The sequence below is a fragment of the Oncorhynchus mykiss genome, chromosome 4 (genome assembly GCF_013265735.2).
Source record: "Oncorhynchus mykiss isolate Arlee chromosome 4, USDA_OmykA_1.1, whole genome shotgun sequence".
In the NCBI taxonomy this organism is placed as follows: domain Eukaryota; kingdom Metazoa; phylum Chordata; class Actinopteri; order Salmoniformes; family Salmonidae; genus Oncorhynchus; species Oncorhynchus mykiss.
In genome coordinates, this window is record NC_048568.1 from 39,678,226 (window position 1) to 39,706,221 (window position 27,996).

The 27,996-nt window shown below is 42.7% G+C and overlaps 1 protein-coding gene across 2 annotated transcripts; it reads right to left on the bottom strand.

The window, feature by feature from the left end:
- On the bottom strand, positions 1–27,996 carry dll4 (delta-like 4 (Drosophila)). Of its 2 annotated transcripts, XR_005051536.1 has the most exons (12): positions 26,167–27,996; positions 25,777–26,037; positions 24,820–24,877; positions 23,337–23,600; positions 15,503–15,563; positions 14,292–14,422; positions 13,673–13,842; positions 10,394–10,613; positions 7,049–7,802; positions 5,678–5,789; positions 813–1,453; positions 1–607 (listed from the first exon to the last, which is right to left on the bottom strand). XR_005051536.1 is itself a non-coding variant. In XM_036976264.1 (11 exons), exons 1-11 carry the CDS (start codon positions 26,218–26,220, stop codon positions 1,448–1,450), a joined length of 2,091 nt encoding a protein of 696 aa, XP_036832159.1. In that variant the 5' UTR covers positions 26,221–27,996; the 3' UTR covers positions 1–1,447. The 2 variants fall into 2 exon arrangements, 1 of the variants encoding a protein (XP_036832159.1); XM_036976264.1 differs by having other exon boundaries at positions 1–1,453.

Genomic DNA, 27,996 nt, shown 5'->3' on the forward strand with positions numbered 1-27,996 from the left:
TGAAAATGAAAATGTTTTATTCTTCAGAAGTCTGGTCCTTATATACAAAATAATATTATAAAACATATAAAGAGCATCAATATTTAAATTAAACTCTGGAAATAATCATCATTTAATTATATATTTTTTACATTATTGGTTCTGTAATTTCAGAGAGTCATTATAGGCAGGCAGTGGTATTGACAGTGTCTTTTAGGAATCCTTTCGTGTCTCTTTAGTGCAGGGCTGTTATTGTCTATGTCCCAAATTACACCCTAAGTCCTTACTTAGTGCACTACTATATAGGAAATAGAGTGCCATTTGGGACGGAGATTATTGTAAATATAAACTTATCCGTCGGTTCCCTTCCTGTTTTCTTGGACTACTGCTGGCACAGAACTGAGTATTACGCTTCTGTGACTTATTTGTCGCGTCTTAAATGAATATATCCTGTATAGTGCACGCAACCTCCAAATTACTGTTGATTAAAAAAAAATGTATTTTCCACCTCTGTTTTTATTTTTGTAGATCAAATGTTCCATGAAGAGACAAGGGTTTCATTTTTTTAGCATCCAAACACACTCTTTTAGGCTTCTAGTAGATTTTGGACATACAATCTTTTCACCATCTTGCATGAAATGGAAAAGTCCGGAAAAAGTCCAACCAAGTATTTTTTTGTTTCTAGAGATTGAACGATGAGACGTTTGATTGTTTGTTTGTTTGTTTGTTCAGTCAAGAGATTCATCGTTCTCATTGTGTCTGTTGTGGTTTCGACTGCTGGTCGGTCGTGGCGGTCAGTGGGTGATCTTCATTGAGTTAGCTCCACCCTGGACCCTGCGTAGCAAGTCAATGATGCTGGCTAGGGGTTAAAGATCAGTCTAATCTCAGGCACCTCCATTTTGATTAGTTGGCTGTCGTGAGTCACCACGATTACCCTTGGAGATAAGTCAAGGGTCAACTGAGGGATCAGGGTTCAACTACGAGCTACGGACATTTTTCCTGTTTCACCTACTCTCTCCTCCAATCGCTGCCAAGGACGGATGAGTTCAGTTCAGGTTCATTGTTTTTGCTTAATGACATTCTACCAGTCCCCTCCACACCCAGTGCAGTTCAGTCAGTCATTTAACAGTTCATTTAACCATTTGTTCCCAGAAGTTAATAGGTCCATGACTGTGAACTGTACACATTTTGTATACAAACACTCGGTCAATGTTAAAGTTCAGTAAAGTTCAGTCTAGAGTGTTTCATTTTTTCATTTTTCACAGAGGAGAGATTCCGCTCGCTTCTCTGTCTCTCTGTTTTTCTCCATGGTCCCGTCTCTCTAGTGCTCCAGAGCAGCAGTGACATCAGAAACAGATCTTCAGTCTCTCCTCAGGTTCTTTGTAAACAATCCAGAAAAATATTTTCTGCCTTTGATTGCCTTTCTCCTCCGCCTTCTTGCTCCCTCGCTTTTCTACCTCACACAGCTTTATACCTGGGAGGAAGAGGAAGATGAAAAGGTTAGAGGTCAGCTGTGAGGACTGGGGAAAACAGTGAGCCGTCATTCCCATTTTCTCTATGAACTGGGAAACTGCACACATGTCTCAAGATAATAACACTCATATAAGCCAATCACAAAAGTTGTGTAATCTATTCTTGCTGGGATACTATCGCCATTGTGTTTTGCTTGGTAACATCCTCCCTCAATTACACTCAGCACCTCGGTGTTAAAAGTCCAATATGCAGCCATTTTTATCTCAATATCAAGTCATTTCTGTGTAATAATGAAGTACCTTACTGTGATTGTTTTCAATTAAAATGGTCAATTTTTTTTATTGCTTCTTAGCGAAGGGAAATTTCTCAAGCAAGAACTTAGCTAGAATTGTCTGGGAGTGGTCTGAGTGGAAACAGGAAAAACCCTAGAAATGAGCAATTATTGGCAGAGAGGTTTTATTTTTTTATTTTTTATCTTATTGGTCTATTGACTAGTTTACCGCCTGGTGATGTCACCAGACAGGCCAAAACTTCCTCCCACTGAAACAAGCAGACATTTTAGGCGGTCTTTTCAAACAGCTCTTACACTAAAAGAGTAGTATCATAATGTTCACAATTTCACAGTATTATTCCAAACTCATAGTGTGGAAATATACATAAAACACAGAGAAATCCCATTTTTTTGACTCCACTGGGCCTTTAAGACATAGGGTTTGAGAGACACAGTAAAGTTGAAAAGGTATCAAAACCATTTTCCTGTACTTGAACAAAAACGTATCCCTTTCTTAGACCATCACATTTTTCAGTTTGAAGGATAGTGATTTGATACCCTTTTCTAGTTTAGAGAGAGCATTATAAGATTACTCCACCTATACTGACTTGGCAGACAGTCCTATCAGAAAGTATTCAAACCCCTTGACTTATTACACATTTGGTTGTGTTACAGCCTGAATTCAAAATTGATTAAATTGGGATTGGTTTTTGTCACTGTAGGGTGCCGTCTTTCGGATGCGACGTTAAACGGGTGTCCTGACTCTCTGTGGTAACTAAATATCCCATGGCACTTATCGTAAAAGTAGGGGTGTTAATGTTGAGGATATGGCAGACATACGCCCCCTTTGGAGAGATTGGGTACCCCTAGTAAACTGGAAAAAAAATATTTCAAAAATTGTTAATATATGCAAATAAAAATTATTATTGGATAGAAAACACTCTAAAGATTCTAAAACCGTTGGAATTATGTCTGTAAGTATAGCAGAACTCACAGGGCAGGCATTCTTCCAAACTAGTTTCTGTGGCCATGAAAGTTGGAGCAACTTTGACGTCATGCCCCCACCCTTCCCAACCAGCTATGATTCTGGGGACACTTTCTATCTCTTCCGCTAGATGTCCTCTTTCATTAGAGCTTCAAACCGTTCAAATCGCACGAGAATTGACCCTATGGGAGTGAAATTAGTGCGTGCCACGAGAGAATAGGCTGTGCGTATGGGCGCGAATTGGTCACAGTCATTCCTTTGTTTCCAGCACTGAAGAGAAGGGCAGACGATGGGCGATTGAATTGAAGTTTGTTTTGCACGTCTAAAACATCATAAAGCTTGCTTCTGCACTTAGTTTGACCTGTTTAGTCGACATATAATGTGTAATTTTGAAGTTTTGATGCGCAACTTATCCGGACCAGAGGACGTTTTGGGTGCATTTCAGCTGATGTTATTAGCAGTAGCTAATACAAAGACGCAAGACTTGAAACCAAACGATGTATTGGGTAAGTATGAAGCCTTCTAAGACATTCTGAACGAAGACCATCGAAGGTAAGGGAATATTTATGCTTAAATCTGTGTTTCTGTTGACTCCAACATTACGTGGAAATGTAGCTTGGAACTGAGCGCTGTCTCACAATATGGAATAGTGTGCGATTTCTGTAACGTTAAAAATAAATCTAACACAGCGGTTGCATAAAGAAGCAGTGTATCTTTCTAACTATATGTAGAACATGTATATTTAGTCAAAGTTTATGATGTCTATTTTACGTTATCTTGCCGCGCTACATAGATTTCCTGCGGGCGTTTTTGAGTAATTTCTGAAGGTGAACTCACTGTAAATGGACATTTATGGATATAAATGGCATATTATTGAAAAAAAAAAATATGTACTGTGTAATATGTCATATTACTGTCATCTGATGAAGATTTTCAAAAGGTTAGTGAGCGATTTATTTTTTAATCCTGCGTTTGTTGATTGCATGTTTTGGCTATTGAAATGAGCTGTGTCTGGTGGTGGTTTTACATATATATGTGCTATGTTTTCGCCGTAAAACATTTTAGAAATCTGACTTGCTGGCTAAATGAACAAGATGTTTATCTTTAATTTGAGCTATTGGACTTGTTAATGTGTGGAGGTTAAATATTTTTAAGAATATTTTTGCGTTCCATGCGCCACCGTTCCAGCTGCACGTGGGAGGGTTGATTCCCAATTGGGAACCAGTATCGTAGACAGGTTAACCCCCGGTGTTCTGACTTAAATCCCAATCTGACCCTCATACCATCATGGCCAACTAATCATCCCCAGCTTCCAATTGGCTCATTCACCCCCCCCCCCCCCCCCCCCCCCCCTCTCCCGTGTAACTATTCCCCAGGTCGTTGCTGTAAATGAGAATGCGTTCTCAGTCAACTTACCTGGTAAAATAAGGGTTTAAATAAAACGAAAATCTCACCCACCTACACACAATACCCCACAATGACAAAGTGAAAATATGTTTTTTTTTTAAGAAAAAATAAGTAAATACAGAAATATTTGCTCGTTACTCTTTTCTAAATTCTTCAAGCTCTGTTAAATTGGTTGTTGGATCATTGCTAGACAACAATTTTCAGGTCTTGCAATAGATTTTCAAGTAGATTTAAGTCAAAACTTTAATTCACCTGACAGCAGGACAATGACCTAAAACACAAGGTCAAATATACAGTGGAATTGCAAGAAGGCAGTGAATGTTCCTGAGTGGCCGAGTTGATGTCATAGTGTCTGGTGGAAAGTAGAGTGAACCAGGTTTTCCATTAGGATTTTTCCTGTGCCATTAGGTTTTTTTTTATCCTGAAAAACTCCCCAGTCCTTAACGATTACAAGCAAACCCATAACATGATGCAGCAACCACTATGCTTGAAAATATGGATATTGTTACTCAGTAATGTGTTCTATTGGACTTGCCCCAAACATAACACTTTGTATTCAGGACAAAAAGTTAATTGCTTTGCCACATTTTTTGCAGTATTACTTCAGTGCCTTGTTGCAAACAGGATGCATGTTTTGGAATATTTGTATTCTGTACAGACTTCCTTCTTTTCACTCTGTCATTTAGGTTAGTATTGTGGAGTAACTACAATGTTGTTGATCCATCCTCAGTTTTCTCCTATCACAGCCATTAAACTCTGTAACTGTTTTAAAGTCACCATTGACCTCATGGTGAAATCCATGAGTAGTTTCCTTCCTCTCCGGGAACTGAGTTAGGAAGGACGCCTGTATCTTTGTAGTGACTGGGTGTGTTGATACACCATCCAACGTGTAATTAATAACTTCACCATGCTCAAAGGGATATTCAATGTCTGCTTTTTTTTTAACCCATCTACCAATAGGAACCCTTCTTTGAGAGCCATTGGAAAACCTCCCTGGTCTTTGTGGTTGAATCTGTATTTGAAATTCACTGCTCGACTGAGGGACCTTACCTTACAGTATGTGTGGGGGTACAGAGATGTACCCCCACATGTTTAAACACTATTGCACACAGTCCATGCAATTTATGTGACTTGTTAACCAAATGTTTACTCCTGAACTTATTTAGGCTTGCCATAACAAAGAGGTTGAATACTTACGGACTTAAAACATTTCATCTTATAATTTTTTTATTAATTTGGAAAAACACAATTCCACTTTGACTTTATAGGGTATAGTGTGGAGGCCAGTGACACAACATCTTAATTCAATCCATTTTAAATTCAGGCTGTAAGGCAACACAATGTGGAGAATGTCATGGGGTGTGAATGCTTTCTGAAGTCCCTGCTATATAGGCCTCCAGTATCTCGTCTTATTTTGAAGTAAAATAATATGTGTAAAAAAAACAAACCGAAACATCAGCAAACATAAATATCATTGATACTAGTCAATATACTATACGAGTGACATGAAATACTTCAGATAAGTACTTTTTTTTGTTGCCGTTGTATTTTTCTTGTCTTACCTCTGTTGCTATGACGCACTCCCTCTTCTCTTCTCCTATAACAAAGACAGACTGGTAGATCTGAGAGTCTCGAGGGGAACATATCGTTGATATCCTACACTCCTCCTTTTCACTGCAAAACACACAAGTCAACACACACTGTCAGCCTACCTTAACGACACACAAGTCAACACACACTGTTAGCCTACCTTAACGACACAAAGTAGAAGCATATGGCTAAACTGTGTCTGTCTCCTGTCTCTCTCTCTCTCTGTGTGTGTGTGTGTGTGTGTGTGTGTGTGTGTGTGTGTGTGTGTGTGTGTGTGTGTGTGTGTGTGTGTGTGTGTGTGTGTGTGTGTGTGTGTACCTGGAGGTGTACGTGTGTATACAGTATGGGTACAGATGTAGGATCTTAATTTGTGCAAATTTGCTACAGAAGGAAAATAATCCTGCAGCGACAGGAAATGTGGATTATTATGTGGATTATATTTAATGGACATTTTTTGTTGTTGAGGCTGATACATTTTTTGTTAGGGTGACTCAAGTCTGAAATGTCAGAGTGGAAGTGACAAACTCAAATAGACTAAAAGTTTGCATTTCCTGCAATTCTTAGCAACATAAGAGTGATCAAATTAAGATCCTACAGCTATATGGGGTCGTCACGTCTACTCCCGCTCCTTCCCTCCTGCGTTCGATGTCGCCGGGATACTAACCACCGGTCCTGGCAATCATCATTACGCGCACCTGGCATCACCATTACACGCACCCAAGCTTCATCATTACTCGCACCTGAGCTTCGTCATTACGCGCACCTGATCTCCATCATTACACGCACCTGGCATCACCATCACACTCACCTGAGCTTCATCATTACGCGCACCTGATCTTCATCATTACGCGCACCTAAGCTTCATCATTACATCACACCTAGACTCCATTACCTCCCCTTTATCTGACACCCCCCCTTAGGTTCCTTCCCCAGGCAGTATTGTTTCTGTTTGTTCATATCTAGACGCTACTCCTATGTTGTATCGTTCCATGTTCTTTGTGATTTGAAACTGCTTCTCGACTCCCAGCGTCTATGTTACAGGGGGGAGAGTAAGTGGCAGGGTTTAAACCGTTGCATTCAGGTCCTGGTGCGACTTACACAATGAACGAGACCGTTTTTCCCCCTCTCACAGTAAACAGAACAGACTTACAGCCTATAGAAATAATATCCAGAACGCACGACCTTTCACCTTTCACACATGTACGGAAACAGTTTCCTGGAGTGTTAGTGTAGCAATGGTACCAGGCGCTATAAGTAGCCTAGCCATAGGTCTCAAGGTATATTGCCATGTTTGTAGATCAAGATAGAAACCTTAATTTATAGAAACATGTACATTCTTTTACCTGTACATTCCACTCATCGGTAGTTTCTCTTCTAAACACTTCTCGTAGATGTGATTTAGTCTTTTATCCTCTTGCGACGTATCATCCTTGAACTCCTTCGACTTTGCGTTACTATAGTCCAAGTGATAGTTCTTGTGGATAAAATTTGACTTCTCTGATTCGCAGTCCACCTCCAGTACAACCTTCTGATTGGTGTTCTTCAGCTGGGAGGCGGGGATAAGGTTATCCTTCTGTACGTCTGATAGGTTGTTCATGGTCTCCCGGTCTCCTCTGTCCCTGCCCATCTGCCTGTGGATGTGTCTTAGAGCCAACCCCACCATGCATAGCAGCACCAGAAACGCAACCAGCCCTACAGCCAGGGAAACTGCCGCCCACTGGAAGCCATCTTGGCTCTCTCCGTTGATCCTCTCACCACCGACTGGCAGGGTCACTGCAAAGAACTGACAGCGGGGTCCAGTGAAGCCGGCGGGACAGATACAGGTGGTGGGGGATTTCCCCGGTCCCCCTTCCCCGGTGCAGAGTCCTCCGTTGAGACAGGGGCGCATGGAGCACTCGTCCAGGACGCGGTCACAGTTTCGGCCGGCGTACCCCGGGGGGCAGGCACAGGTGTAGTCGTTGATGCGGTCCAGGCAGGTCCCTCCGTTGGTGCAGGGGTTCCCGGCACACTCGTTGATGTTGATCTCGCAGCGCTGGCCGGTGAAACCGGAGCGACAGCTACACAGACGCACGCCACCATGGATCAAACACAGACCACCTGGAGAGAGAGACACAGGGGTTCAGGGGTTTAGGGTTCAGGGGTTGGAGTTCAGGGGTTAGAGTTCAGGGGTTAGAGTTCAGGGGTTAGAGTTCAGGGGTTAGAGTTCAGGGGTTAGGGTTCAGAGGTCAGGGTCTTACGCATAGGGTTCAGGGGTTAGGGTTCAGAGGTCAGGGTCTTACGCATAGAGGAGAGCACACAGTTTGCCATTATAGGCCCTGTCCGGAAACAACCTCTAGACGCTTGTGGAGGATTTGATAAGTTTAAACAATATTGCAATTGCTCCATCTTGCCCTCTGATAGGCTAGGTGGAATTTTCGCTATTGCTTACACATTTCCAATCGTCACACTACATTGTGAAGTCTCAGTAACCATCACATGGAGCAGAAGAACAAATCATACCATCCCCTTCATCACTAAACCACCATAATGAGCTGGAATGCTTATCCAAGAGGTCGACCTGACCCAAAACCCTAAACACAGGCCAATGTGCTTATCCAAGAGGTCGACTTGACCCAAAACACAGGCCAATGTGCTTATCCAAAAGGTCGACTTGACCCAAAACACCGGCCAATGTGCTTATCCAAGAGGTCGACCTGACCCAAAACACAGGCCAATGTGCTTATCCAAAAGGTCGACCTGGCCCAAAACACAGGCCAATGTGCTTATCCAAGAGGTCGACCTGACCCAAAACACAGGCCAATGTGCTTATCCAAAAGGTCGACCTGACCCAAAACACAGGCAATGTGCTTATCCAAAAGGTCGACCTGACCCAAAACCCTAAACACAGGCCAATGAGCTTATCCAAAAGGTCGACCTGACCCAAAACCCTAAACACAGGCCAATGTGCTTATCCAAAAGGTCGACCTGACCAAAACCCTAAACACAAACCAATGAGCTTATCCAAAAGGTCGACCTGACCCCAAACACAGGCCAATGTACTTATCCAAAAGGTCGACCTGACCCAAAACCCTAAACACAGGCCAATGTGCTTATCCAAAAGGTTGACCTGACCAAAACCCTAAACACAAACCAATGAGCTTATCCAAAAGGTCGACCTGACCCCAAATACAGGCCAATGTGGATGTAATTGTGATATTTATTTGTCACATTATTTTCCTTTCTACTCAGTAAAGACAACAGTACAGCTAACAGTACAGCTAACAGTACAGCTAACAGAACAGCTAACAGTACAGCTAGCTGTACAGCTAGCCGTACAGCTAACAGAACAGCTAACAGTACAGCTAACAGTACAGCTAACAGTAAAGCTAACAGTAAATCCAATAGTAAAGCTAACAGTACAGCTAACAGTAAAGCTAACAGTAAAGCTAACAGTAAAGCTAACAGTACAGCTAATAGTACAGCTAACCGTACAGCTAACCGTACAGCTAACCGTACAGCTAATAGTACAGTGATGCAGGTTTGGGGTCAATTCGATTTCAAATCTAGTCAATTCAGGAAGTACACTGATATCCCAATTTCAATTGCAATTTTCTTCAATGGTTTTCAATTAGGAAAATATTGAATTGGAATGTACTTTCTGAATTGACTGCAATTAAAATGTAATTGAGCCCAACCCTGCAGTGTTGGGTGACATTCCTGGAAGCTGACAAGAAGTCACCACATGTTTACATCCAGGACAATAGACACACAGTTCCCACAGATTCCTGTTGTTCCATAACACTTCCAGCCTACCGAACCCCAGGGGAATTCAGGGAAGAAAGAGAGAGAGAGTACAGGCGTTCTCCCACACTTTCAACCTGCCTGAGGAATTCAGGGGAAGAGAGGGGAGAAGGAAGGGGGGAAGAGAGAGGAGAGGGGGGAAGAGGGAAGAGAGGGGAGAAGGGAGGGGGGAAGAGAGAGGAGAGCGGGGAAGAGGGGGGAAGAGAGTGGAGAAGGGAGGTCGGGAAGAGGGGGGAAGATAGAGGAGAAGGGAGGGGGGAAGAGAGATTAGAGGGGGGAAGAGTAGGGAATAGGGGAGAAGGGAGGCTGGAAGAGGGGGGAAGAGAGAGGAGAGGGGGGAAGAGGGGGGAAGAGGGGGGAAGATGGGGTAATAGGGGAGAAGAGAGGCGGGAAGAGAGAGGAGAGGGGGGAAGAGAGGGGAGAAGGGAGGTCAGGAAGAGGGGGGAGGAGAGAGGAGAGGGGGGAAGAGAGATGCGAGGGGGGAAGAGAGAGGAGAGGGGGGAAGATGGGGGAAGAGAGGGGAGAAGGGAGGTCAGGAAGAGGGGGGAAGAGAGAGGCGAGGGGGGAAGAGAGGCGAGGGGGGAAGAGAGAGGAGAGGGGGGAAGAGAGGGGAGGTCAGGAAGAGGGGGGAAGAGAGAGGCGAGGGGGGAAGAGAGAGGCGAGGGGGGAAGAGAGAGGCGAGGGGGGAAGAGAGAGGCGAGGGGGGAAGAGAGAGGAGAGGGGGGAAGAGAGGGGTGAAGGGAGGTCAGGAAGAGGGGGAAAGAGAGAGGCGAGGGGGGAAGAGGGGGGAAGAGAGGGGAGAAGGGAGGTCGGGAAGAGGGGGGAGGAGAGAGGAGAGGGGGAAGAGGGGAGCAGTGAGAACCAGACTTGAGGGGGGTAAAGAAGAGGGGAAAGTGAGTGTAGCCTACCGTTGGCGCAGGGAAGGGACGTGCACTTGTCCACTCTTTTCTCACAATTGAGTCCGGTGTATCCGGGAGGACACTCGCAGGTGTAGCTGCGACCATTGTCCTTCTGATGGCACTGTCCGCTGTGGAAGCAAGGAGAGTCTGCACACGTCAGCAGGCTGTGTTCACAGTGGGAACCCTCGAAACCTTGCGGACACGAACACCTGTAGCCAACATCCAGGTTCTGGTGGAGGAGAGAGAGAGAGAAAGAGAAGGAAATGATTTCAGATCTAACAGAGACCGTTGGGAATATGTCAATATGAAGCCTTCCCAGTAAAGGGAGGAAGAAGGGGATGCAGTATTTATTAAAGCAACATTCAAATAGAGCCAGCGAGAGTTGTTGGTCAGAGGGTCCTACTTTCTCCAACCAATAGCTCATACTTTTTCTTGCTCATACATTCTGACCAGACTGGTCCCTACTAGTCTGGTATCTAGTGACTCCTGAGATCCACTGCTACAACTCTCTTATAACCTGTCCATCTTGCTACAACTACTACTACTGGAACTACTACTACTACTACTACTACTACTACTGCTACTACTGCTGTTACTACTACTACTACTACTACTACTGGAACTACTACTACTACTACTACCACTGCTACTACTACTGCTACTACTACTGGAACTACTACTACTACTGGAACTACTACTACTACTACTACTACTACTGGAACTACTACTGGAACTACTACTACTACTACTACTAGAACTACTACTACTACTACTACTAGAACTACTACTACTACTACTACTAATACTACTACTGCTACTGCTACTACAGGAACTACTACTACTACTGGAACTACGACTACTACTGGAACTACTACTACTGCTACTACTACTGGAACTACTACTACTGCTACTACTACCACTGCTACTACTACTGCTACGACTACTGCTACTACAACTACTATTGCTACTACTACTACTACTACTGCTACTACTACTGCTACTACTACTACTAATACTAATACTACTACTACTACTACTACTGCTACTGCTACTGTTGCTGCTGCTATTAATACTACTACTGCTGCTACTAATACTACTAATGCTGCTACTGCTACTATTGCTACTACTACTGCTGCTACTACTGCTACTGCTACTAATACTAATACTACTACTACTGCTACTGCTACTATTGCTACTACTACTGCTACTGCTACTAATACTAATACTACTACTACTACTACTGCTACTGCTACTGCTATTAATACTACTACTACTGCTACTAATACTACTACTACTACTACTGCTACTATTGCTACTACTACTACTACTACTACTACTACTGGAACTACTACTGGAACTACTACTACTACTACTACTACTACTACTACTACTACTACTGCTACTGCTACTGCTACTACAGGAACTACTACTACTACTGGAACTACGACTACTACTAGAACTACTACTACTGCTACTACTACTGGAACTACTACTACTGCTACTACTACCACTGCTACTACTACTGCTACTACTACTGCTACTACAACTACTATTGCTACTACTACTACTACTACTGCTACTACTACTGCTACTACTACTACTACTGCTACTACTACTACTACTGCTACTGTTGCTGCTGCTGCTGCTGATACTAATACTACTGCTGCTACTGCTACTCTTGCTACTACTACTACTACTGGAACTACTACTACTACTACTACTACTACTACTACTACTACTACTACTACTGCTACTACTACTACTATTGCTACTACTACTGGAACTACTACTACTACTACTACTACTACTACTACTACTACTACTACTACTACTACTGCTACTACTACTACTACTGCTACTGTTGCTGCTGCTGCTGCTACTGCTGATACTAATACTACTAATGCTACTGCTACTCTTGCTACTACTACTACTACTACTACTGGAACTACTACTACTACTACTACTACTACTACTACTACTACTGCTACTACTACTACTATTGCTACTACTACTACTACTGCTACTGTTGCTGCTGCTGCTGCTACTGCTGATACTACTACTACTGCTGCTACTGCTACTCTTGCTACTACTACTACTACTACTACTGGAACTACGACTACTACTACTGCTACTACTACTGGAACTACTACTACTGCTACTACTACCACTGCTACTACTACTGCTACTACTACTGCTACTACAACTACTATTGCTACTACTACTACTACTACTGCTACTACTACTGCTACTACTACTACTATTGCTACTACTACTACTACTGCTACTGCTACTGTTGCTGCTGCTATTAATACTACTACTGCTGCTACTACTACTACTATTGCTACTACTAATACTAATACTACTACTACTACTACTGCTACTGCTACTGTTGCTGCTGCTATTAATACTACTAGTGCTGCTACTAATACTACTAATGCTGCTACTGCTACTATTGCTACTACTACTGCTGCTACTACTGCTACTGCTACTAATACTAATACTACTACTACTGCTACTGCTACTATTGCTACTACTACTGCTACTAATACTAATACTACTACTACTGCTACTGTTGCTGCTGCTATTAATACTACTACTACTGCTACTAATACTACTACTACTGCTACTATTGCTACTACTACTGCTACTGCTACTACTAGTACTACTACTACTACTACTATTAACTGACCGTGTGGAGTCCTCCGTTCCTACAGGGGATGTTACTTATAACCTGTCTCTCTACAGATGTAGGATCTTAATTTGAACACTCTTTTGTTGCTGAGAATTGTCCTTCACAGTAGGAAATGCAATGTTGATGTGTATTTTGTTTCAGGAGAGTCGAAGGTTGAGAGCCACGCATCCCCCTGAAACAAGCCTCACTGCCTGCTTAACCCGGAAGCCAGCCGCACCAATGTGTCTGAGGAAACACCGTCCAGCTGGCGACCGTAGTCAGCTTGCAGGTGCCCGGGCCGCCACAAGAAGTCGCTAGAGCGCGATGGGACAAGGGGATTCCATCCGGCCAAACTATTGAGTGTTTCAAAAAGGCTTCCGAAGTATCAATTTGAAATGTACGACTTGATTTGCCCAAACAAAAAATGTATCAATCTCTACCAAAAATGTCCACTATTCATAATCCACATAATAATTAACATTTCCTGTTGCTGCAGGATTATTTTCCTTGCTGTAGAAAACTGGCTCAAATTAAGATCCAATATCTGTAGCTACTACTACTACTACTGTTCCTTCTAACATGGTGATCCAGCGACTCGTGAGGGGCTCACTACTCACCGTGCAGAGTCCGCCGTACCTGCAGGGGTTGCTGTCACATTCCTGCAGCTCCAGTTCACAGTTTAACCCAGTGAACCCAGGGGGACAGGTACAGGTGAAGCTGCCCTGGCCTGTGTTCATACAGGTCGCCCCATTCACACACGGCCGGTGGTGCGTGCAGAAGTTCAAGTCTGGAAGGGAGCAACAGAGGGGTCAAAGGTCGAATAAAGGAAAAATATAGGCTAATATATCAGGTCAAGGTCAACTACTAAAAAATATAAATCATAGTTCACAGACTCGGAGAAATTGTTTGAGCTGCGCTGAGAATTCTAAAAGTATGACAGCCAACATTCTAGTATTCCAGAACACTGCTGTGTGTACGTGGACACATTTCGTACTCCGATAGACCCTTCAGTCAAATAGATGTGTCAACTAACATCCTTTCGACTCATTAAAAGAAGTGTAAAAGAAAATCCTGATAAGATCATAAGTGAGAGGGCCATCTTTATTTTTTGGTGATTATTTTAGGGTCAGTATTTTAATTATATATATTTTTAAATTGCAGATATTTTCTTATATGTTACAGTCAGATTGCCCCTTTCTCTGTGCAACTACAATGCTGATGATGACGTGTTCTTACCCTGGTCACAGAAGAGCCCTCCCCAGCCCTCCTTACAGTTACACTGCCAAGGCTGTTGGCAGGTGCCATGTTTACACGCTGGGTACTTCTTACATTCATCGCAGAACAGACCCTGCCAACCTTCTCTGCACCTGGAGACACAGGAAGAGTAATTCAGGTTAAAACGTTTCTTCATCAATACCACACCTTTATCAAAAACACATCATTGATTTACTAACTGTGTGATGAATGGATTGATTGGGTGAGTGATTAAGAATAGCTACAACCAACCATGATGTGAAGCGTTTTGCAGGCCACCGGACTAATAGTTTTATAACTACATGGACCCAACTTATCCCTTAACGCAGAAAACCCCTGTATAAAAATATCCAGATAGAGTCAATTCTTACTTCTTTTTTTTTGTTGTTTCATACTTTTTTCCCGAATGCATTGACCATCATTTAATATCCACACAGTCCACAGTACCAAACTATACAATGAATTTCCACACAAACCCATTCTGGTAATTACTATACTATATCCACAAACTGAAAAACTGTGCCACTGTTGTCACGAAGACTTCCTGTAAAACAACACATCTATCTATTTCAAATGGCTCTCTCTTTTCTCATGTTCCCAACAACAGGGATGAGTTGCTACTTCGGCAGGATGAGAGAGAGAGAGAGAGAGAGAGAGAGAGAGAGAGAGAGAGACAAAGAGAGAGAGAGAGAGAGAGAGAGAGGGACGAGAGAGAGAGAGAGAGAGAGAGAGGGACGAGAGAGAGAGAGAGGGACGAGAGAGAGAGAGAGAGGGAGACAAAGAGAGAGAGAGAGAGAGAGAGAGAGAGAGAGAGAGAGAGAGAGATGGGGACGAGAGAGAGAGAGAGAGAGACAAAGAGAGAGAGAGAGAGAGAGAGAGAGAGAGAGAGAGAGAGTAAGGGGGATAGAGGGAGATAGAGAGAATTGTGTCTGGAAGGGAGAGAAATAGGATTAAGAGGTGTTTCTTACAGAAAGTGAGTGAGAGGAAAGAGAAAGACTGTTTTAGAGTTATAGAGAGAGAGGGGTAGAAAATGAGAGAAAGAAAGAAAGAAATAGAGAGAGAGAGACGGTAGATTACATCCCACTGGTGACATCACATGGAATATTAGAGTGGCTTGGAGAAATTTCAACACACACACACACGCACACGTTCCGGTGTCCTTACACATTTTTCACAATTGCAGTATTACTTACACACACTCGCCAGGACTGGAGCAGTTTCCATTCCCTTCACTGCATCCCACCAGGCAGATGGCTGTAACACACAGAGATCAGCAGATATCCAGGGGTTAGTTATAGTGTAGGTTATAGTGGTTAATTATAGGGTAGGTTATAGGGGTTAGTTATAGTTATAGTGCAGGGGTTAGTTATAGTTTAGGTTATAGGGGTTAGTTATAGTGTAGGGGTTAATTATAGTGTAGGTTATAGGGGTTAGTTATAGGGTAGGTTATAGTTGTTAGTTATAGTGTAGGGGTTAGTTATAGTCTAGGTTATAGGGGTTAGTTATAGTGTAGGTTATAGGGGTTAGTTATAGTGTATGTTATAGGGCTTAGTTATAGTGTAGGGGTTAGTTATAGTTTAGGTTATAGGGGTTAGTTATAGTGTAGAGGTTAATTATAGTGTAGGTTCTAGGGGTTAGTTATAGGGTAGGTTATAGTGGTTAGTTAGTGTAGGGGTTAGTTATAGTGTAGGGGTTAGTTATAGTGTAGGTTATAGGGGTTAGTTATAGTGTAGATTATAGTGGTTAGTTATAGTGTAGGGGTTAGTTATAGTGTAGGTTATAGGGGTTAGTTATAGTGTAGGTTATAGGGCTTATTTATAGTGTAGTGACTGATTATTGTGTAGGTTATAGTGGTTAGTTATAGTGTAGGTTATAGGGGTTAATTATAGTGTAGGTTATAGGGGTTAGTTATAGTTATAGTTTAGGGGTTAATTATAGTGTAGGTTATAGGGGTTAGTTATAGGGTAAGTTATAGTTGTTAGTTATAGTGTAGGGGTTAGTTATAGTTTAGGTTATAGGGGTTAGTTATAGTGAAGGTTATAGGGGTTAGAGACAGAGAGACAGAGAGAGAGAGAGAGAGAGAGAGGGAGAGAGGGAGAGACAGAGAGAGACAGAGAGAGAGGGCGAGAGACAGAGAGGGCGAGAGAGAGAGCGAGAGACAGAGAAAGAGACAGAGAGACAGAGAGAGAGAGGAGAAGAGAGACAGAGAGTGAGAGAGAGAGAGAAGAAGAGAGAAAGAGAGAGAAAGAGAGAGACATTTATATACTACGACGATAGTTGGGTACGTAACGTGATGAAAGCCCCTGATCAGGATTTGGTTCCACAGTCAGAATAGAACTACACCTGACAGAAGTCATGAAGATGACAGATCCCTTGTCTCACTGCCGTTACCAACTGACTCCGACACATGATGAACAACAACACATGAACAATGATGTTTTTAACAATGTTTTTGCTGCAATCTTTGAGTAATTTGTTTTGGTGAAAGAGGCACAACACATCAACCTCTTGACTAGTAATGAGTATGAGTCCTACTGCCAATTGGCTGTTCTCCTTGTAGTAGGAGTTCATTCAATTCTGGTCCAAAAACATAGAGAACAGATTATATTGTGTGTTTTAGTGGTCGTAGTGAACTAACACTGTGTTTAGGGCATATTGTGTGTTTTAGTGGTCGTAGTGAACTAACACTGTGTTTAGGGCATATTGTGGGTTTTAGTGGTCGTAGTGAACTAACACTGTGTTTAGGGCATATTGTGTGTTTTAGTGGTCGTAGTGAACTAACACTGTGTTTAGGGCATATTGTGGGTTTTAGTGGTCGTAGTGAACTAACACTGTGTTTAGGGCATATTGTGTGTTTTAGTGGTCGTAGTGAACTAACACTGTGTTTAGGGCATATTGTGGGTTTTAGTGGTCGTAGTGAACTAACACTGTGTTTAGGGCATATTGTGTGTTTTAGTGGTCGTAGTGAACTAACACTGTGTTTAGGGCATATTGTGTGTTTTAGTGGTCGTAGTGAACTAACACTGTGTTTAGGGCATATTGTGTGTTTTAGTGGTCGTAGTGAACTAACACTGTGTTTAGGGCATATTGTGTGTTTTAGTGGTCGTAGTGAACTAACACTGTGTTTAGGGCATATTGTGTGTTTTAGTGGTCGTAGTGAACTAACACTGTGTTTAGGGCATATTGTGTGTTTTAGTGGTCGTAGTGAACTAACACTGTGTTTAGGGCATATTGTGTGTTTTAGTGGTCGTAGTGAACTAACACTGTGTTTAGGGCATATTGTGTGTTTTAGTGGTCGTAGTGAACTAACACTGTGTTTAGGGCATATTGTGTGTTTTAGTGGTCGTAGTGAACTAACACTGTGTTTAGGGCATATTGTGTGTTTTAGTGGTCGTAGTGAACTAACACTGTGTTTAGGGCATATTGTGGGTTTTAGTGGTCGTAGTGAACTAACACTGTGTTTAGGGCATATTGTGTGTTTTAGTGGTAGTAGTGAACTAACACTGTGTTTAGGGCATATTGTGTGTTTTAGTGGTCGTAGTGAACTAACACTGTGTTTAGTGCATATTGTGTGTTTTAGTGGTCGTAGTGAACTAACACTGTGTTTAGGGCATATTGTGGGTTTTAGTGGTCGTAGTGAACTAACACTGTGTTTAGGGCATATTGTGTGTTTTAGTGGTCGTAGTGAACTAACACTGTGTTTAGGGCATATTGTGGGTTTTAGTGGTCGTAGTGAACTAACACTGTGTTTAGGGCATATTGTGGGTTTTAGTGGTCGTAGTGAACTAACACTGTGTTTAGGGCATATTGTGGGTTTTAGTGGTCGTAGTGAACTAACACTGTGTTTAGGGCATATTGTGGCTTTTAGTGGTCGTAGTGAACTAACACTGTGTTTAGGGCATATTGTGGGTTTTAGTGGTCGTAGTGAACTAACACTGTGTTTAGGGCATATTGTGTGTTTTAGTGGTCGTAGTGAACTAACACTGTGTTTAGGGCATATTGTGTGTTTTAGTGGTCGTAGTGAACTAACACTGTGTTTAGGGCATATTGTGTGTTTTAGTGGTCGTAGTGAACTAACACTGTGTTTAGGGCATATTGTGTGTTTTAGTGGTCGTAGTGAACTAACACTGTGTTTAGGGCATATTGTGTGTTTTAGTGGTCGTAGTGAACTAACACTGTGTTTAGGGCATATTGTGTGTTTTAGTGGTCGTAGTGAACTAACACTGTGTTTAGGGCATATTGTGTGTTTTAGTGGTCGTAGTGAACTAACACTGTGTTTAGGGCATATTGTGGGTTTTAGTGGTCGTAGTGAACTAACACTGTGTTTAGGGCATATTGTGTGTTTTAGTGGTCGTAGTGAACTAACACTGTGTTTAGGGCATATTGTGTGTTTTAGTGGTCGTAGTGAACTAACACTGTGTTTAGGGCATATTGTGGGTTTTAGTGGTCGTAGTGAACTAACACTGTGTTTAGGGCATATTGTGTGTTTTAGTGGTCGTAGTGAACTAACACTGTGTTTAGGGCATATTGTGGGTTTTAGTGGTCGTAGTGAACTAACACTGTGTTTAGGGCATATTGTGTGTTTTAGTGGTCGTAGTGAACTAACACTGTGTTTAGGGCATATTGTGTGTTTTAGTGGTCGTAGTGAACTAACACTGTGTTTAGTGCATATTGTGTGTTTTAGTGGTCGTAGTGAACTAACACTGTGTTTAGGGCATATTGTGGGTTTTAGTGGTCGTAGTGAACTAACACTGTGTTTAGGGCATATTGTGGGTTTTAGTGGTCGTAGTGAACTAACACTGTGTTTAGGGCATATTGTGGGTTTTAGTGGTCGTAGTGAACTAACACTGTGTTTAGGGCATATTGTGGCTTTTAGTGGTCGTAGTGAACTAACACTGTGTTTAGGGCATATTGTGGGTTTTAGTGGTCGTAGTGAACTAACACTGTGTTTAGGGCATATTGTGTGTTTTAGTGGTCGTAGTGAACTAACACTGTGTTTAGGGCATATTGTGTGTTTTAGTGGTCGTAGTGAACTAACACTGTGTTTAGGGCATATTGTGTGTTTTAGTGGTCGTAGTGAACTAACACTGTGTTTAGGGCATATTGTGTGTTTTAGTGGTCGTAGTGAACTAACACTGTGTTTAGGGCATATTGTGTGTTTTAGTGGTCGTAGTGAACTAACACTGTGTTTAGGGCATATTGTGTGTTTTAGTGGTCGTAGTGAACTAACACTGTGTTTAGGGCATATTGTGTGTTTTAGTGGTCGTAGTGAACTAACACTGTGTTTAGGGCATATTGTGGGTTTTAGTGGTCGTAGTGAACTAACACTGTGTTTAGGGCATATTGTGTGTTTTAGTGGTCGTAGTGAACTAACACTGTGTTTAGGGCATATTGTGTGTTTTAGTGGTCGTAGTGAACTAACACTGTGTTTAGGGCATATTGTGTGTTTTAGTGGTCGTAGTGAACTAACACTGTGTTTAGGGCATATTGTGTGTTTTAGTGGTCGTAGTGAACTAACACTGTGTTTAGGGCATATTGTGTGTTTTAGTGGTCGTAGTGAACTAACACTGTGTTTAGGGCATATTGTGGGTTTTAGTGGTCGTAGTGAACTAACACTGTGTTTAGGGCATATTGTGTGTTTTAGTGGTCGTAGTGAACTAACACTGTGTTTAGGGCATATTGTGTGTTTTAGTGGTCGTAGTGAACTAACACTGTGTTTAGGGCATGTTGTGGGTTTTAGTGGTCGTAGTGAACTAACACTGTGTTTAGGGCATATTGTGTGTTTTAGTGGTCGTAGTGAACTAACACTGTGTTTAGGGCATATTGTGGGTTTTAGTGGTCGTAGTGAACTAACACTGTGTTTAGGGCATATTGTGTGTTTTAGTGGTCGTAGTGAACTAACACTGTGTTTAGGGCATATTGTGTGTTTTAGTGGTCGTAGTGAACTAACACTGTGTTTAGGGCATATTGTGTGTTTTAGTGGTCGTAGTGAACTAACACTGTGTTTAGGGCATATTGTGTGTTTTAGTGGTCGTAGTGAACTAACACTGTGTTTAGGGCATATTGTGGGTTTTAGTGGTCGTAGTGAACTAACACTGTGTTTAGGGCATATTGTGTGTTTTAGTGGTCGTAGTGAACTAACACTGTGTTTAGGGCATATTGTGTGTTTTAGTGGTCGTAGTGAACTAACACTGTGTTTAGGGCATATTGTGGGTTTTAGTGGTCGTAGTGAACTAACACTGTGTTTAGGGCATATTGTGTGTTTTAGTGGTCGTAGTGAACTAACACTGTGTTTAGGGCATATTGTGGGTTTTAGTGGTCGTAGTGAACTAACACTGTGTTTAGGGCATATTGTGTGTTTTAGTGGTCGTAGTGAACTAACACTGTGTTTAGGGCATATTGTGTGTTTTAGTGGTCGTAGTGAACTAACACTGTGTTTAGTGCATATTGTGTGTTTTAGTGGTCGTAGTGAACTAACACTGTGTTTAGGGCATATTGTGGGTTTTAGTGGTCGTAGTGAACTAACACTGTGTTTAGGGCATATTGTGGGTTTTAGTGGTCGTAGTGAACTAACACTGTGTTTAGGGCATATTGTGGGTTTTAGTGGTCGTAGTGAACTAACACTGTGTTTAGGGCATATTGTGGCTTGTAGTGGTCGTAGTGAACTAACACTGTGTTTAGGGCATATTGTGGGTTTTAGTGGTCGTAGTGAACTAACACTGTGTTTAGGGCATATTGTGTGTTTTAGTGGTCGTAGTGAACTAACACTGTGTTTAGGGCATATTGTGTGTTTTAGTGGTCGTAGTGAACTAACACTGTGTTTAGGGCATATTGTGTGTTTTAGTGGTCGTAGTGAACTAACACTGTGTTTAGGGCATATTGTGTGTTTTAGTGGTCGTAGTGAACTAACACTGTGTTTAGGGCATATTGTGTGTTTTAGTGGTCGTAGTGAACTAACACTGTGTTTAGGGCATATTGTGTGTTTTAGTGGTCGTAGTGAACTAACACTGTGTTTAGGGCATATTGTGTGTTTTAGTGGTCGTAGTGAACTAACACTGTGTTTAGGGCATATTGTGGGTTTTAGTGGTCGTAGTGAACTAACACTGTGTTTAGGGCATATTGTGTGTTTTAGTGGTCGTAGTGAACTAACACTGTGTTTAGGGCATATTGTGTGTTTTAGTGGTCGTAGTGAACTAACACTGTGTTTAGGGCATATTGTGTGTTTTAGTGGTCGTAGTGAACTAACACTGTGTTTAGGGCATATTGTGTGTTTTAGTGGTCGTAGTGAACTAACACTGTGTTTAGGGCATATTGTGTGTTTTAGTGGTCGTAGTGAACTAACACTGTGTTTAGGGCATATTGTGGGTTTTAGTGGTCGTAGTCAACTAACACTGTGTTTAGGGCATATTGTGTGTTTTAGTGGTCGTAGTGAACTAACACTGTGTTTAGGGCATATTGTGTGTTTTAGTGGTCGTAGTGAACTAACACTGTGTTTAGGGCATGTTGTGGGTTTTAGTGGTCGTAGTGAACTAACACTGTGTTTAGGGCATATTGTGTGTTTTAGTGGTCGTAGTGAACTAACACTGTGTTTAGGGCATATTGTGGGTTTTAGTGGTCGTAGTGAACTAACACTGTGTTTAGGGCATATTGTGTGTTTTAGTGGTCGTAGTGAACTAACACTGTGTTTAGGGCATATTGTGTGTTTTAGTGGTCGTAGTGAACTAACACTGTGTTTAGGGCATATTGTGGGTTTTAGTGGTCGTAGTGAACTAACACTGTGTTTAGGGCATATTGTGGGTTTTAGTGGTCGTAGTGAACTAACACTGTGTTTAGGGCATATTGTGGCTTTTAGTGGTTGTAGTGAACTAACACTGTGTTTAGGGCATATTGTGGGTTTTAGTGGTCGTAGTGAACTAACACTGTGTTTAGGGCATATTGTGTGTTTTAGTGGTCGTAGTGAACTAACACTGTGTTTAGGGCATATTGTGTGTTTTAGTGGTCGTAGTGAACTAACACTGTGTTTAGGGCATATTGTGTGTTTTAGTGGTCGTAGTGAACTAACACTGTGTTTAGGGCATATTGTGTGTTTTAGTGGTCGTAGTGAACTAACACTGTGTTTAGGGCATATTGTGGGTTTTAGTGGTCGTAGTGAACTAACACTGTGCAGTCGGCCTTCTCTAACAGAAACAACCATCTCATTTTTACCCTGTAGGACCTAAACACAGAACTTCCTACTAATATAACAAGCTGAATTCTCACATGCTGTAGCTCTCAGATATGACCTCCTCAACCAATGTTGCATGGCAACAATGTTCTCATATTCACACTGCTCTTTCTGTGGCCCTTTTACCTGCAAAAAAAAAGATCCAGGCGTCTTAGCAGAGTCCGTAGTAAGCTAATATACAGGGGGCCAAAACTATTCTCATTCTCTCTCTCTCTGTGTCTCTCTCTCTCTCTCTCTCTCTCTCGCTCTCTCTCTCTGTGTGTCTCTGTGTGTCTCTGTGTGTGTCTCTCTCTCTCTATCTGTGTCTCTCTCGCCAGCCCCAAATGCATCAGGACAAGATTTCAACAAAAACCTGATATAAACTGTGGCATCATCTCGCTGCTGCCACCAACGCGGCGATTGAGGAGGAACAATCAAAGCAAGCATGAACCAGTGACCCTACAGTTGCAGGGTAAGTCAACTCCCTCATCTCTCAGAACCAAACCTCTTAGCAGAGGTCACAGACTACCTATATACAAGGAAGCTACAGCTACTCCTCTCACTCGCTCACTGAAAACCCATGTACCACAACTACATGTACCAGCACCACAAGCTCTAAAAACGTGTTGAAGAAGCAGAGCAGCCAAAGTGCATCAAAAACAACAACCTAGAAGTCTACCAAGCTAGAATAAAAACGTAATCATTGAAGACATGGTGATTGTGTATAACATATTGGTAAAAGACATGTGACATGGATGGAGATCTGAGTTGTGGTTCTGTGTGGTTGTGGTTTGGTAACGATTGGTTTCTCTCGGTTTGCTTACGTTCTTCGCAGTATTCCCCCTTCCAGCCGGGCAGACAGGACAACTGGCCATCACGGTCGCAGGTGTAGTGGCCAAAACGGTCGTCCCTCGGCGTGCATATTTTGGAACAACTTTCTCCGTAGTAATTGTCATTGCAGATGAAGCGGTAAGAATACCTTAACTCCGTCTGTCGGACGCTCTCAATGTTCTGAGACCAGGGGGTCCCTACGCCCAGCTGTCTCTGGATGGCAAAGAAACTAATCAACATCTCTGGGTTGCTGGTGTCTGCAAGGGAAGGACAGAGAGAAAACACAATAGATCCAGAGAGAGAGAGAGAGAGAGAGAGAGAGAGAGAGAGAGAGATAGAGAGAGAGAGAAGACAAGGGGTTTAGAGAGAGACAGAGAGAGAGACAGAGAGAGGGAGAGATAGATAAGACAAGGGGTTTAGAGAGAGACAGAGAGAGAGACAGAGAGAGAGACAGAGAGAGGGAGAGAGAGAGAGAGAGAGAGAGAGAGAGAGAGAGAGAGAGAGAGAGACAGAGAGAGAGAGAGAGAGAGAGGGAGACAGAGACAGAGAGAGAGAGAGAGAGAGAGGGAGACAGAGACAGAGAGAGAGAGAGAAGAGAGAGAGAAGACAAGGGGTTTAGAGAGAGAGAGAGACAGAGAGAGGAGACAAGGGGTTTAGAGAGAGAGAGAGAGAGAGAGACAGAGGAGACAAGGGGTTTAGAGAGAGAGAGACAGAGAGAGGAGACAAGGGGTTTAGAGAGAGAGAGAGAGAGAGAGAGGAGACAAGGGGTTTAGAGAGAGAAGACTAAATACATGAGGTACAGTGGGTGTGGTTGCTGTCGGTCAGTTTTATTACAGACAAGTCAGAAGCATGTAGTCGTCTGCATTACAAACATGTTCCATTAGGCCATATAAATAATTAACATGGTCTAAGGACACCTGTTACGGTATTCTCTATCGTCCATTGTTCTAACATTGAATATTTTATCTTGTGTCACATCTCATATCATAAGATTGAAATATGCCTGCCAAGCCGCCCGGCCTTACGCAGATGGCTTCTTATCCACTCACATAATAACAACCATATTGGTTCAGATGGAGAATAAACTCAAGATTGAAATGTCCTCTTCCTTTCTGTCAGCGAAAACCTTCCAATGGGCGGAACAGAGCAAGGTGTAAAATACAGGAAGATGTAGTCACATAGCCTTGGCAGCCTCTGTGTGTTCTCACCAAAGCCCTCAACTCGTTCCCATGCCAGAAATACACCGCAGGAAGTCACATTGTGTTGGAGCACAAGAATGAAAAAAGGTGTTTTGCAGCCGAGCAACAAAAGTTGAGTTTGAGGGAACAAATCAATGATTGGGAGGCAATTAATCTATAATAGTGAGATGATACTGATTATTGATTAGGTTTGTTAAAGGTGCGTTAGTTAAAGGGGACCTATTGGTGAAATGTGCATAAAGGGCGCCCTCTTGTGGCGTTGAATAGATCGACTTACCTACAGGTAGATCCGCTGAAGGTGAATACCAGGCTTCAATTATCATTGAAAACGATCCCTAAGAGTACAACGCATTCAGCCGGTTAGAAATATGTTTTTATAACACATTTCATAAAAAGGCAATATAAAAAAAATGGCTAACGACATGCATCATCACACTTTAAATGGAACGCAATTTAAATACACACTGGTTTAATCAGCGTTGTTTTCCACGTCACTGAAATTATATTACGTTGAAACAACGTGGAATAGACGTTGAATTGACTGACGTCTGTGCCCAGTGGGTACTTTCACTCAACTAACTGTAGGTCTGTTCCTGAATGGCTATATGATTTAGGATTCTAAAATGTACGTCATACAGAGGAAAAGGTGTTATAGACCTAGTAAACTTTATTTAAAAAAAAAGTTGTACCTTTCATTAACTAGGGAAGTCAGTTAAGAACAAATTCGCATTTACAATGACGGCCTACCCCGGACCAATTGTGCGCCGCTCTATGGGACTCCCAATCAGTTGTGATACAGCCTGGAATCGAACCAGGGTCTGTAGTGACCCCTCCAGCACTGAGATACAGTGCCTTAGACCGCTGCGCCACTAGGGAGCGGGAGTGGGGTGGTGCAATTTAAAATAAACAACGTCGTGTGTCAATCCACTATCTGCTGATATATAAGGGCCTGCAGCATTACCTAGTGATGGATAATCGAATGTTATAGAATGTTGTAGTGTCATGTAAATGCATCATAATGCAGAATGCAGAAACCTCCGTGTTCTAACTCTCTAAATACATGGCTCTTGCATTAGGCTACCGGGATGGTTTATCTCATCACCAATATCTGGTGCGCTCTCTCTCTGCAAACCAATCACAACTCTCCTGCCCGCCCGCCTGCACAACAACACATGGACCTTGGCATGGCATACATTAAACTAATAATATGGACTGCATCTAGGCTCTGTCTTACCGGCCATCCAAAGTTGAAAGGCAGTCGGATGGGTCTGCCAAAAGTGCCCCCGTTCTTCACGCTAAACGAGTTGGTCCCCAGGACCGGTGTCACGGCGCTCCCAAAGATACAGTCACCTGGCGACACTACAGCCTGGTAGTTTTTGAGACAGACTCGAAAGAAAGTCCTGCAGTTGAGCCTGCAAGAGTTGCCATTCGCCAGAAATCCTTTGCTGTTTGTAAATTCATGTAGATCGAGCTCAAAAACCCCGGATCCAAATACCTAAAAAGAAGAGAAGAGATGGTTTTAAAACACCATTACGCACACGGCAAAGTCAAAAGACCCTTTGCTTGGAATTGGCCACTTTGAGTGATCATTCTCCTGCGGGGTGTCTATCGAATTCCTCTTTACCTGTGTCAGTATCGTGGTGCTGAATGCGATGATAAACGTGAACCAAACTGCCATCCTTCTCGCTTGTCCTGGGCAACCGCGTCACCCGCCAATATATCCCCTTTATTCCAAAGCCCCCTATTCCAAAGTGTTGGGGGTGGTGGTAGAAAAAATATAGAAAAAAGAAAGAACAAAATATAAATCCTTCTTCGAGTTCCACTTCGTTGTTCTTCCGTTTTTAGAACCCTTGTGGGATGTTTCAAACCGCCAAAGGAACCGTTTTTAGAACCCTTGTGCGATGTTTCAAACCGCCAAAAGGAACCGTTTTTAGAACCCTCGTGGGATGTTCCAAACCGCCAAAGGAACCGTTTTTAGTATCCCCAGGTTATCCAAAGAGATGAAGGTTTAACATCAAAATCCAATATCTGTACCTATCTCTCTCTTTGTGCTCAGGCTGCTGTCTTCCTCGCTGTCCACAGTAGGACAGTACAGCACTCCACAACGGGTGTGAGCGTCGGTGTGTGAGCGTGTAGGACGATGCCACACCATTGACTTGTTTTGGTGCTTAACTTTTGCGCTGCGCTCGTGGATCTCTGTTCACCATTTGTCTTATTACTCGTGAATGAACACTTGGAGTGACGTCTCCCCCAATTTATAGACTCGCGCTGCGTTGCTCATTACATAAACTGTCAATCAAGACTAAACACCGCCCACTATTCACCCCCTTCTCCTCCCTCCTCCTCTCTTCAACAACAATGATATCCAGATTGTAATACCCAAAAGTTCAGCGCTGCGCCATGCTGACTGGCTGACTGTCGGACTGACTGGCTGGCTGGCTGACTGGCTGGCTGACGGAACGACCACCAAAGGAGCAAGCGACTATTAAAAAGACAAGGCATCCGTTGACGTATTTGTAGCGCAAGAGGAGGAGAGGTTGCATATGGCACTTCTGTACACACAAATGTTTCCCCAATGTTATCATTGACAGGAAAGCTGAAACTTTATAATGAAAAGCAGAAATTCAATTACTGCCCCTAACCTCCATCCACCCGGTTTCCCATCGGTCCGGTCCCACTCAATTTCACGGTTAATTGTGTTACACCTAATTGTCAGGGTGCGCGTGCATGCACCAAAGGCTCGAGGGGTAGACCTAAGCGTTCTGTGTTCTCATCGTGCATATAAAAGGCGGTTAATTGTGTTACACCTAATTGTCAGGGTGCGCGTGCATGCACCAAAGGCTCGAGGATAGACCTAAGCGTTCTGTGTTCTCATCGTGCATATAAAAGGCGGTTAATTGTGTTACAGCTAATTGTCAAGATGCGCGTGCATGCACCAAAGGCTCGAGGGGTAGACCTAAGCGTTCTGTGTTCTCATCGTGCATATAAAAGGTCCAGAGGCAATACAAAAAATGAGTTATTTCGTTATAAACACATTATGGAATTGGTCTTTAGGACTAGACCATAATAATGTTTTCTTAGGTGATTTAATTTGATTGGATCTGTAAGCATACGACAGCAAAGCTCGAACGTTAAAGTCTCCAAAGGACCATTTCGTTATAGCTTATGTTACAGGCAAGAAATTCCATTTTTATTTTGAAATCATAATACTACAGGCACCCTAACTGCACCGTTTCATTGTAGGCACATTAACATTTAGCACACAGGGCCTATAGTGCTTTCTGTATAGGCCTATATCTTTACAACAACAACAAAACATTCAAGAGCAAAGTAAATATATTTGTTTTCCTTACGAGTTTGATTTTGTTCTATTCTCCGTGGCGCGTGCCGCCCTGCCAGCCCGGTGTTTTTTACAACTCAACCGCAGCGTGCCTCCTATTGTTGGGACGCGTGC